Raw genomic sequence first — 14,352 nt, forward strand, 5'->3', positions numbered from 1 at the left:
ATAATTTCCAGCCAATTTAACTGCCGATCTGGTTCGCCTCTATTTCCGGGAATTGGGCTACATTGGGCTACATAGGTATCGATTATTCAAACCGCGCTAAAGTCAAATTACGGATCGACCTTATAACCGATGAACTCGTTGCTCGTCTGTACGGTGTATTATTGACCTCCCCCCTCCCTCCCAATCACCCAATCCCCCACGCCCCTCAAGCTCTAACGCCACACCCCCCTACCCGCCCTCACCAACCACCATCCTCGCCATCATGCCTCTTCATCAATGGAAAATTTCATGCAATCTTGTTTACTGTTAGCTATTATTGCAGCTTACGTAACAATACTTTTTGCCATGATCCAGCAATTTTCTTGCGGGAATTATAAGTATATCGTGTTAACAGTATTTATCGAATGAAAATAGATAAATATATCTAGTGATAATTGTCATGTATATCTCGCAGTTTTGAAAACATATTGTAATGTTGTCTGATTTAGAAAGATTATGCGAATATATAATATATGCGTGAAGAAAATTAAAAATCCCAAACTATAAAGTTTCATCGATGAAGCAAGTTTAGTGTTTAAATATTCATTTAAATATTCATTATAATGTTAATTGTCGATAAATACAGCTGATAAAATAGTACTTGTTTGTCTCATATAAAATTTGTTAAAAAAATTTATAAATACTTGGTGATTTACATAATTTATGGCATTTAGAATTTATTAACTTTTGATTTTTCAATTGTATTCATATACTCATGAAATTTTCTAAACCAAAAATTATTCATGCCTTTTGCTTTTAATTTTATATTTACAATATTCAAAATTTGTATGCACATACTCATTGTACGATAATTTTTGAAGAAATGCATTGTAGGTTCATATACTTTGCATAACTAACTGCATTAGAAAATAAACCGCTTCTTCCATATCACTGCAGCAAGTTAAATGGAACATTATATATTTGACGTAATTGAATAAATCAATTGTTAAACAAATTTTACTTGGAGTTATTTTACTCTCAATACATTAATAATGTATGTATTTTTAAATAATTTATAGATGTATAATTATCCACAAACATAGGCTTCTATGTGTAAGTAGATTTCAAAGAATAATCCCTTCTAAATAAATGAGAGAGTTTGAAATATAAATAGTTGTATTATAATAAAAAGATTATTAAACTAGTGCTCTATCGTGAGCTCGACTGATTATATTTTAATAAAGGAATAGTTAGGATAGGCATATATATATATATATATATATATATATATATATATATATATATATATATAAACAGAGGGAGGTATTGTGAGACAAATAAAAGGATAGTTGTAAGTTCCCATAAAGGATGTAAAATAAGAAAGAGGAAAGAATAGGGCAAAAGGTTCGTGCAGAAGAGTGGAAGTATCTAACTGCTCAATTTCTCTAGGTTATTCTGTTCCTTCTCCTGACGCTTGCAAATTTCAATAAGCAATCTCGCGTAATATCTTGGCGACGCTTCGCAAAAGTTGGGCGTCGAGACGGACACGAAAGTATCACGCTCGAATAGAAATAAAGCGCCTGGTATGTATGCATTGCCACGGAGACTCATGCGCTCTCTTTCTCTCTCTCTCTCTCTCTCTCTCTCTCTCTCTCTCTCTCTCTCTCTCTCTCTGTCCAACTCTCTCGGTGTGTTTATGAATGTAAACGCGCGCGTGTGCTAGAAAGGGAGGCGAAGTAAAGATAATCGACTCTGCGAATCACAACGACTGCCATAAGGCAAAGAGTAAGCGAGTAGTACCTCGCGTGCCACCTGACCATTTGCTCCAATGAGTTTCTGAAAATCCCTTCTGCCCTTGCACCCGAGATCTATGTCTTTTTTCTGTAATTTCATTGCCGCGAAATTTACTCGCTTAAAAAAGTCCTTCGTTTTTATCGTTATGAAAATCGTTAGACTTTGTTGTAACTAAATCCATCATTTTATGTCAATACAATATTAAATTTGTTCTTTCATTTTTAGAGATTTTATATTTTAAAAGCCTATCATTCATTTTATGTGGACTATTATAAATACAATTATTATCAATTTTTGAATTTTTTTAATATATTATCCAGACTATGAATATTTATCATTGAATTATTATATTACTTCCATTGCGATTGATTTAATAATTTTATTTATATACATCAATTATCAAATCCATCGAAACTCATTCTTTCGAAAATTTTTCATAATTTTTCGATCATTTAATATAGTTAGAAATAAAAATTATCCTAAACTGCTTATTCATGCCATTGACTAATGCTTAAATTGTTTTCTAATTTTATTACGATTTTTGACACACTTTTCATTAATACGATTGGACAATAATTACAATACTTGATTTCGTATTAAATAAATTTGAAAATTTCGAAAATTATTTTACATATAATTATTATACACACTTAAATTTAAAATGAACGTAATTATGATAAATCAGATGAATTAATAGTAGGAATACTTGTATATAGACATATGTATAGTAAATGAGAAGGTAATGTTCATTAAAAATATTTTATATCAATATAATTGAAATTTAAACTGTTTTAAGTGATAAAGAACTAAATAACAGGTCTTCATTCCGCTAAAATTTATAAAAAATTTATTTAAATTTATCAAAGCATTTATTGAGTGGCTATATATACTATTTGATAATAGCATTTTTCACATTAGAAAAGAGTCCTGTTTAATTTGAGAATGTATGTAATAACATAAAATATGTAATAACATATTTATAAAAATAAGCACATAATTAATTACATAAATATTGTTTATTTAAATATCAATAATATCAATGAATTTCAAAGATATATATACATTTATACATGTATTTAATAATATATTTGTATTATTAATATATTATTTGCTCTAATAAATATTTCATTCGAAATGTACTCGATGTTTCTAAATCGAATATATAATAAAATTAATAAAATTCCATTGTAAATAGAGTTTATACAGATATTTCACACTTTGAATGTGTGCAAGTGTTTTAAAAATGCCAGCAAAGTTGATCCTTTTAATCGATATTAACTAATTAATTTATAGGGTAAATTATTTTAACACTCATCAAGAAAGAAAAATCAAAGAAAAAATATCAATATGTATTACTAATAAAATAGAATATTTAAATCAAAATTATTATAGATATACATAGTATGTATAAACTATGAATTACCAATAAAAAATTTTGTAATAAGTGAAAAGTAAGCAATCCCTATTGAAGAAAAATTCAAAGAAAATATATCAGAATATTATTTCAAATATATTAAGAGTAAAATTTTTTTATTGCCACTTTATCATTATTTATTGATTTACTGTCAAGGCTAATGTTGCAGATTATGTTAGCCGTTGATAATGTTTCCCTTATAAAATCTTATATTCATATTTTAAAAGCTGCGAGTATTTTTTCGATTTAAGACGTATCGAACACTTTAAAATATTTCAATTTTCTTCAAACGCGGCTTTTAAATACTCATTATTGTTTTCAGATAATCTACAATCGATTTTGGTCCACTTTTAAAAGTTAAAAGATTCTTACGGAGCCATTTTTATGATTCTTTCTCGATATTCACTCAACATTTCATTCTCTCCACATAAAACTTTATAGATTAAAATGATTTAATACGTGTACCTTAAACATTGCTCATTCTCTTCTCTTTTTTACAATTTTTTTTTCGCTTTCATCCGATTGCTTCAGTATGCCAGATACGCTTTTCTATATTTATCCCCGAGGTATGCCGTCTTTGCGTGCTGCCGAGTGCAGTCGGCATGACTTCTCATTCAGGTTATAATGAGACATATCGTCCTCCTTTTTTAAATTATAGTTCCTGGTTTTATTAATTTTTAAACGAGCTGTGGGAGATCAAAAAGAGCAATGCCAAATTTTCTCATTTCTTGAAATTTCTCGACACATTTTCGCCATTTTCTTAATAACATAATAAAAGTTTAAGGATAATTTTTAACGATAAAAATGTAACTTTCGATATTTCTCTAACGATACAAACCTCGCATCCTGGTTGCCATATGTTTCTTATTAATACGAAAAATATCCACAGATAAGAGAATATCGATGTATGCTATCGATGATGAATTTTAACATAATTTATTAGAACCAGCGTTTGTTCCTTCGAATAAAATTAATATTGGTAAATAGTAACACAAATAAAATATATAAAATAATAAAATCTATTCTATAAAGTCTATTGAAAGAAGGAAATATAATTTAATAACAATATATTTTTTATCTTATAGTTTTCAATATATTATCGAAAAATTAAGAATTTTCAACTGTAAAGAACAATTTAGTTTTCGTAAATTTTTAAAACGAAAGCATATTACTGTTTATACTACATTTAATAATTTTCTTTATAAACTCTTTAAATTGTAGACGTTAGTATAATATGAGAAATTCATTAAAAGAAAATAATATAAACAATTGAAAGAAATCCAGTTAAACTTTATAATGATTTAAGTCAATTTTACTAAATCATCATTAACTACTTCAACATTTCTCTACATCTGTCGTGCAATTATTCCAATTATTCAAATTTATATTTTATTATTTAAATTTTCTTTCAATTGACTATGTTAAATAAGTCGAAAAATTGTTCAGCTCCATATGGACACTGTAAGTGAAGTAAGTAAGTTTTAATTAAAAAAATAGGCAAATTTCATAATTTCACGAATTTTACGAATTTTATTGAAATTGTAAAGGACAATTTTATAATTTTATTTTTATTTTCAACGAATGTCTATAATAATTGTTACTTATTATTTTACTTACTTTATCGATTTTTATTAAAATAGATTTACTTTTTTATATAATATTTGTGAATTTTTTAATAATAAGTCATTATCAAATAGTAAAAATTCCCATGATTAAACATAATAATAAAAAAAAAAAAATAAAAAAAAACATATCTTATATCTGTTATGAGCAGTTGCTTTATAATAATGGAAATTTTGAATTTTCGTTTTTCACGAGGCTCTACTCCTACTTTATGGATTTTACGAGTATATATTGTCGCCACTGCCGCATTCTTTCTTGATCTGCGAATGTTGAGAAAAAGAAGATAGAACCGAATTCCAACGCTGACAAGTAGTAAGATGAAATTGGGAAAAAGTAGCTAACAACCAAAACTTCGTGTACTTTCATGCATACGAAACAATACATAATATTATATTTTGCAATATCTTTTCTCTTCCTTCTGATTTTCAGTTCTGTTTATTTTCATATTTTTTACGATTTAGGAAATTCTTTATTTTATTCAACTATTTTGTAATCATTGAAAATTGAAAAATTCAAGCTCATTATAATACACGATTCGATCTTTTTCTCTTTCTCTCTCTCTCTCTCTCTCTCTCTCTATATATATATATATATATATATATATATATATATATATATATATATATATATATATATATAACGAAATTTGCGCAAGTAACCGAGTTTATCAATAAATCCGTTTGTAAAATTATTGCAAACAAAGATAATAAATTTCGTCATTCAGTCAAATAAACCTACAGGATAAATTTTAGGCTGGAATGGAGAAATAAATATCCTAAAGCTAAAAGTAACACTTGAAAGTGTCACTGCCTGTAAACTTTGGACTGAAGTAAACCAAAAATGAGAAAAAAGAGAATCATAAAACAAAATACTTTTCTGAAAAGAAAATGCAGACAGACAGGCAGGCGCGGTAGCAATTCGCCAACAGTAGAATTATTTTTCCTTTTCTACTTCCTCTTCTACCTTTTTTTCAATCACGCTCAGGGACTCGCAGTAGACGCGTCGTCCAACATAATTCCGCCTTTGTGCTAGAAGATACCTCGGTACTTAGAGCTCCGCGAGCTCATATATCTCGAAATGAGCGCTTGCCTTGCTCGAAGAGAAAGATGAGGTGGAAAGAAGAGTTGGGCGAGAGGAGAACCAGAGAAAGTAGAGGAGGAGGTCTGTCGTTGAGAAGACGAGAAATGGAGGAGCAAATTAACTGTGACAGGCACAATGAGCTTTCTGCTAAAACGATTGCTTGCAATCTTTATCTCTCTCTCTCTCTCTCTCTCTCTCTCTCTCTCTCGTTCTTTCATTCTCTCAGGCAAGCTATACTTCCACTCCTACTTTCTCTTACAAACGCTGGCGAAAAGCAAAAAGGGACATACTCTGCTTGATCCTTTTACTATATCGACGTTATCAGTTCACTTGGAATTCAAATATTATTAACTTACTCCTCGGACAATTAACATTTTAAAAAATCCAATTTAACGACATTCAAAATTTTCATTTTAGTACTGATTGCTATTATGGAAAATTTTAACAATAAAAGTGAAACAATGCATACGTACGAAGTTGCGGTATAATTTTGACTTTAAGTAAAATTCAGCAATTTACCTTACAAAATAATTAATTAGCTATTGCTAACTATATTTCATTATATTAACTTGCATATAAAAATTTTCATAAGTATAGCAAATGGGCTAAAAGAATTTTATTTGATATTAAAATAACAAATTAAATTTCATGAATTTAAATGAATTAAAATTCAATTGAAATATTCCAATATATAATTATTTTAAGTTTTAAATAGAATATAACGTTAATAAAATAATATTAAAACAAAAAACAACATTTATACATTATATAAATTTTAATTAGAAATTTTAATATTATAAATATTCTATTCGTAATAATAACTACAAAACGTCGAATAGTTATTTAAGAAAAAACAACTTTATAGATTTTATCTATGAATTTGAAAATGATCAATAATTTTTTACATTTTTATTTATATTCGAGAGTCGCACTATTAATACTTTACATCTTCATAAATCACTAAACAAGTAAAACTCATTGTAAATAATTTTTAATTATTTATTAAATTAACAGTAAGGGCGAAAAGTATTTAGATTATGATTAAGTATTTATTTAGAAAAGAAATTATTTATTTAATATACGTTTATATTATGTAATAACAAAGTTTTTTTATTGTTTAGTCATACATACATAAATGGAAGCACTCACAAGAGACAAAAGTACGTGATAAAAATAAATTTATAGGAGAAAAGAAAAAGAAATAAAAATTTTAATTAAAATTACTAAAAAAAGTTTAAGTAGCGAGTTTCTTGGCTTCATTGTAAACATATGCATACGTATACACACACGCGCGCGCGCGCACACACACACATGTAAATGCGTGCGCGAATAATATATAGAAACGATAGGAAATTTACATTTGCAAATTACTTGATTATTAAGACTTTATGATTACTTTATAGTTATTTTAATTAATTCGACATTATTAAATATCATAAACTTTGAATTTATTTATTTATCAATCGAAATATTTATCAATGATCTTTAGTAAGTAATTGGAGACGCAAATGTTTCTTGCTCGTATTTACATTGTTTATGAACACAAACTGCTTTTATTCGTATCAAATAAATTGCTTAGTATTCCACTAAATGTTTATTTGACAGAAAAGGGTCTAACGTCCCGTATAAAAGGAAGGTTTTTTGGAATTATCTAGGGAGAGAGATCCTTGTAATCAATTGGCTTTTGTCTAGATGGATCTAAAAAAAAAAAAGCTTCTGGTATAAATATGAAACAGAAATGGCCTGACTCGTTCTAATGTTTTTATTCATAGGTTGACAAGAAAAACTACAAGATGAGTCGTTTTACATTCTAATTAATTAAAATTCTAGTAAATACGAAAACAAATGAATATGCAAATTAAATAATAAGAAAAGAGTAGTATTAATTAAGTCTATCTAAACATCGGTTTTTCTTATTTCTTATTGACTTTGTAAATGAATTTTTTTAACTTTTGAATTAACTTTTGCTATTTAATTTAAAAATTCAAAAATAACTAAATAAAGTATTTGACTTATTTTATTTATACAGAAATTAGGTATATGATGTCTCTTTTTTTTTTATATAAATGTTCAACAAGTACCTGTATTTAGTAAGTTTGTATATAAAATTTTTTAATACAAATTAAAATCTAAAATCTATCTTACATTAAGAGATTTTGGCGCATGAAAGATATATTTGATATAATGTGAAATTTAACTTGGAAAAATATTTAAAATTTCACAGCCAATTCATAATATGATGATAATTAATTATAAAATTATGTATTCCTAGAACTTTCTAATTATAAAGAATATATTAATAGGTATTACCGTATGTTACATTGCTAATAAAATTTATTAAAAATAGAAACATACTTTTCAAGAGATTACATTTAAGTAGTTTTAATCACAACTCCAAATTTATATTATGTTACAATCATCTATGTTACAATGTATTAAGGAATGAAATTTTAAATTTATATTTTATTATTCTATATAAGCTTTTATTAAATATATATAATAATAATAAATAAGTAGCGTGAAAGAATTAAGTATTATAATTTTAAGTTGTCATAAAGTATTCAAGGATGTTGCACGCATAATATGAATATTCTAACATTAAACTAGATCATATTAATAATGCTAAAAGAATAATAATATTATTTTTACAAAATCATTAAAACAAGTTAAAAATAATAAGTTCAAATGTTAAGAAATTCTAAATAAATTTTTACCAAAAATTCTCAATTTCAAGCATTATTGAACTATTTGTACTCTTTTCCAAATTTATCTATGTGTATTATATTTTTTCTAATTTGTAGAATCTTTTGGCAATTAAATTTTTTATTTATTTTTATTTGTATACTAAATTTCAGTCGGTATCGGTTCCATAATCGATCTTTAACAATTCATTTCATATATTTTTAATGGTTCTATCTCGCTGTCCTTGCATATTATAACGAAAACTACAATGTAAAGAATATAAAGAAGAGGAATGGACACGTAATTTCACTCAGATAGAATCGGACTTGGGATCATTGATTTTCTCAATAATTATTCATAATGAGCAACTAACAATATATCATCGTACATATTTATTAAAAACTATCTCTATGAGAGAATTGAACAGAATGTAATAAATTTGTAGAGATGTGTACATTACATAAGTGACATGGTCTAAGTAATTTTATATTTTTTCATTTGTAATTGAATTTTTTTTTTTTTTTTTTTTTTTTTTTTTTTAAATAATGATGAGAATTGAATTGTATAATTGTATAATTGGAAGTACTGTATGAATTAAAGATAATTTTATAAATTAGTAAATTTTAATTTATTTTAGATAATAAATGTACCATCATTATTACTTAAAATTTTTTTAAAATTATTTATAAGAATAAAAGATGTATATTATTTCCATTATGTCTATATAATTTGAATGTTACCCGAAAGTTTTCTTAATATGCTAGATATTTTTGGTGAAAAAACAAATAAATTTATTCAAAGCCAGCATTAATTTCTTTGTACAACCGTATTTATTCATTTTTTCTTCAATTAATTTACAAATTATATTTTTGTATGATTTAGATCGCTGTATTTCTGATTTGTAGCATTTAGTTAAATATAAATTGAGTATGGATTAAATATTAAATAAAATTTATTTAATATAAAATGTTTTACATTAGATTGGCATATATATCGTGTGCGTGTGTGTGTGTGTGCGCGCGCGCGCGCGCGCGCGTGCTAAATGGAATGTAAATAATTGTGTATGGGAATATAGAAAATTAAGATTGGAATATCGTTGAAGCTTGAAGTCGACTATTATGAAAAATAATATATGTATTAAAATTAAATACAATTTAAAAATTTGACATATTATTGTTGAAAATAATAATAATAATAACGATTTATATAAAAATAAACAATGACAGAGCTATATGATACAATTTAATCGACTATTCATCACACTATCACATTATAAGTATTTTTTAATACTATTAAATTATATCATAATTTATTAAAAGAGAAGAAAGTGGAACATACATAAAAGATGATTATAATAGTAATAACGATAATTCTGTAAGCTTAACCGGAAAATCCTGAACAAGCAGTGCAAAATTTTATAAGGTATATAAATTAGTAATATAAATTAGTTTAAGAATATAATCGCACGTTAATTTTCAATTTGTTATAATGCATAATATTAAATTTATGAAATTCATGCATAACATCGAAATGCAGCGGAATTTATTAGTTTAATTGTTAGCGTATGTTAAGTTGTAACAAATGATAAAAATATAAGAAATAGTCAGGTTAATATGAATAGTAATGAGAAAATCAATGTGACGCAGTGGCTCATTTCGCAAACGCTAAGTTCCATACGTGATATTTGACATTTCGATGTTTCGACCAGTATGCGTATGCTAGGTCTAGTCATCTCTATTTTTTTTTTTTTTGTTCTTCTTTATTTTCACAGCTACGGACGTGAAACAAAACGGTTGTGATTCCGATGAAACAAGACACGAGATAGACGGCGGCGGCAAAGCTCTCGTGCAATATCCGGACAACCTAAATCTGTCGGACCTCTACTACTACATCCTGGCACCGACGCTCTGCTATGAATTAAACTTTCCTCGAACGCAAAGGATCCGAAAGAGGTATATTTTTAATTGATAATTACGCAGAAATTGTAACGGCTTGGGATTTACAATGTTTTGATGATTCGTCCCATTCAATTATCATTCGAATATATTGGAAAAAAATTCCTCTAACATTGTAAATTAATCTATCATTAAATATTATAGATATTATATGTCAATTAAAAAGTGAATTCTGTTCCCATTGGACATACTTTTATTTAAAATATCAAATTAAATATACATCTATACTCTTTTTTGTCTCTTATCCAATGACATTTTCCAATTTGTTTTTGTTTCTTGTTCGTGCTGTAGGATTGATTTTCGAAATGTGTGCGAAATAACGTAAAACCAAAATTTTATATTTATCGGAATTTCCAATTTGGCTTAATGATATATTTCATTCCATCATAGTAATAAAGTATTTCGATTACATTTTTTTGTTTTTTTTTGTTTTTTGTTTTTTGTTTTTTTTTTTTTTAATTATCACAATATATTGGATTTCTTTCATTTATATCAATACATGATTATAAATATAAATAATACTTGTGGTATGGATGAAGCTATTTTTTATTCAATGTTAGTACAGATATCCATGAAAGAATATTGTTAAACATTCCGTTAGTTGTAGTTGTAAAATACGAGCTGTTAATTATATTGCAATTATTAAATTGTACATTAATTAATTATTAATTAAATTAAATTACCTTACTATGGTAACGAATGAAAAATTTTCATTGGTTCTGCATTGTTAACAAAAGTTGTTAAACGAGCTACAATTCTCTTAATTAAATGGAGAAGTGAAATTCTACTTCCGTTCTAAACGCACCAACTTCATTCTTTTATCATCAATCTAATCTAGCCACAAGTGTCAAGGATAAACTGCGTTTATTGCATCAGCAACAGCTTTACCTCTGCCTTACTAATCTGAATACTTTGTCCCCTTATACTCAAAAGGAAGACCTACAGTATAATAATAATAATAAGAAGAAGAAGAAGAAGAAGATGAAGACAGCTCGAGAGGTGCGCTCGTAAAATTAGATTCAAGTGGGCCATTGTTGGGAAAATAGGAGCAAAAGAGAGAGAGAGAGAGAGAGAGAGAGAGAGAGAGAGAGAGAGAGAGAGAGAGATAGCGTCGAGCTGTGATGTATTCCTCGTTGCGCTTCCGCTCTTGTTTTAAACCGTGCTCATACTTCCGGCTGTTCCAGTATTGTGCTACATTCCCCAACTCGCCACCCTCGACGAGAGTACTTGCACAGGCACACATACGCGCCCATTGGTACACGCTCTTACTTTCTTAGTTTGCTTGGCTACCCGTGTCTAACGCATTACGAACTTGCGCCCCGTGAAATTTCATGGGCGGTGGTAAGGAATATCCACGTCGATGAATTCCTCTTGATGTAATTTATAATGTCTTGAGCGCCGTCTTTCATCCCCTTACTCGCTTTTGTATATAAGGGACAGCGGGGAAGATAAATTTTCCTTTTTATCGCAATGAAACACGCGGCCGCTTTCTCCAGGCAAAATCTTAAGAACGCCACTGCGTTATGTTTTATTTCCCCCATTTCCAATGCCGTTCCTCCTCACTCACTCTCTCTCTCTCTCTCTCTCTCTCTCTCTCTCATTCTCTCACTGTCTTTCTTTCTATTTTTTCTCTGTTTCTTTCTTCAGCATATATAAATTATTACTTGAAATCCTTGAAAAGTGAGGAGAATCTTTATCCGCAATAAGTTTTGCGTTGAGTTGGAATAAATTTGAAACTAGGGGGAATGATGCAATTTTATAGTCCCGCTGGTTTTCTATATCATGAGATTTACCTTACAGTACACTTTGTTTCTTCTTTTATTATTTCTGTTCTGTGCAGATTTTTAATCAAGCGGATCCTAGAGGTTGTTGTGGGATGTCAAGTCGTGATGTCGCTCTTCCAACAGTGGATGATTCCTTCAGTGAAGAATTCTCTCATACCTTTCAGTGTAAGTAAATGTCACATTTTTTCTTATTACTTCCATTTAAAATTATACATTCCTATAATGAAATATTTGTACGCTTTTATTGGGATATTTGGTTATTTGCATATGTGGCTATAGGGTTATTAGGATTATATTTATCCTTATATTACGAGTTTAAATTATTTTCATTGTATTTCCGCAAACATAATTATATAAAATACGTAAATAATATTAAAAGTGAATTTTTCAAAACATAGATGTAAACTTCATTATAATATACATTCTTCTCATATAAAAAGTAATCTCTCTATATCCGAATGCTTTTACAAAATTTCGTCCAACTATATCGATGATTTAGCGACAATGATGAATTTAATTAATATGCAGAATATGAGTAAAAGGGAGAAAAACTTTGTACTCATCGATGTAAGTCATTTGTCAACGACTGCGTGAAATCGCAATAATTGCATATGTGTTAAAAGAGTTTGATAAAAATCACAAGCGCGTAGAGCGTGGGCAATATTAAAAATTAATCAGAAAAACTATGTTTCGCTGTGACGGGGCAAAATCGTTCGTCCCTTTCTCATCCCCTCCCTTCCTCGATTCGCCCCAACATTCCCAACAATAATAGGATTACGTATATGCTCGGGAGTTTGGAGCGTGCGCGTAACATAATCTCGTGCGCGATCGAAGCAATAAAAATCGGAACGCGATCCCGAGGTGAATAAAAGTACGAGTAGATCACGCGAGATGCTCGACTTGACTGGCCGATTGATCATCGCGCGACGGCGAATCGCGGCTATCAATTGCATGTGTTAATAGCCGGTGGCTGTGTCCGTGAGGGGATTTCGATCGACAATATGGTAGAGTAATGTGCACGAGTCTTATAATGACTTCTCCTACAAAGTTTCATCCGACTTTAGTATGTAAGCGAGAAATTGTTTCTCATCTCCGGTTCTCTTACAGGCTTTTGTTACCCCATGTAATGCAATTCGCGCCTCCTTCCTGCAATTAATTTTTAGTTTTGGCTCTAATACATTACTATACTTTAATTACTCTACTTCATTGGTTTACATATTTGTCTTATTATTGCTTTGTATCGAAATACCATTGAATTTAGCGTAATTATTATTTATTTTAGGAAATGAATTACCATAATACAACTATAATTAATCTCATTATTATTACCTAACAATAATATAAAAATTCTTAATAATATATTATCCATATATATATATATATATATATATATATATATATACACACAGGGCATTAGAAACGGATGCGGTATTATTTTATATTAATTGCACACAGTGTCAAAAGTTTTAAAATAAATTGGAGCAACGATAAGTTGTACCAACTTTATTTAAAACGGTTTCATTGTGTGTGCGCGCGTGTGTGTTCGTTCGATGTACGTGCGATTTCGGTATAGTGCGACACTTGAGATTTCGATAAAACGATAGAAAACTAATACTTAACTTATAGAAAAATACATCTACCTTTTAATAACAGCAAAAAAAGTTCTATAATTTCATTTGATGAGCGCCACTGAAATTATAACCAATTTTCAGTTTTATTGGCTAATTGTTTTCATCGTAAATTATATTGTGTCTTATGAACATCGACATAAGATAAATAACAATTTTAAGTACTTTTTTAATGCCAAAATAAACGACCGGAAAAATTGAAGGATATTTTGTTATACTTTTAATACTTGTTTTGTTTCGCTTCGTATCGTTTGTTTCTTTGATATAAAAGCAGTCTGACACGCAAGAGAAAAAAAATTATGACAACCATTCTTTTATTTAGACACTTTTCCAAGTTTAATAATCTTATTGCCTGCTATAGATAATAATAAATGAAATACCTGTAGATAATGCAGGGAATGAACAAATATTCT

The 14,352-nt window shown here is 28.3% G+C and overlaps 1 protein-coding gene across 1 annotated transcript in view; it reads left to right on the forward strand.

The window, feature by feature from the left end:
- The window catches only part of LOC105364922 (diacylglycerol O-acyltransferase 1-like), a 108,952-nt gene extending 96,237 nt beyond the window's left edge, over nucleotides 1-12,715 (forward strand). The window contains exons 7-9 of the mRNA XM_011502962.1: nucleotides 10,344-10,524; nucleotides 12,368-12,476; nucleotides 12,710-12,715. Of these exons, the coding sequence (XP_011501264.1) occupies nucleotides 10,344-10,524; nucleotides 12,368-12,476; nucleotides 12,710-12,715 (296 nt within the window). The remainder of the gene's footprint in view (nucleotides 1-10,343; nucleotides 10,525-12,367; nucleotides 12,477-12,709) is intronic.
- Nucleotides 12,716-14,352: the final 1,637 nt, after the last annotated feature.

Source organism: Ceratosolen solmsi, unplaced genomic scaffold, assembly GCF_000503995.2.
Source record: "Ceratosolen solmsi marchali unplaced genomic scaffold, CerSol_1.0 scaffold10, whole genome shotgun sequence".
Lineage (NCBI taxonomy): Eukaryota > Metazoa > Arthropoda > Insecta > Hymenoptera > Agaonidae > Ceratosolen > Ceratosolen solmsi.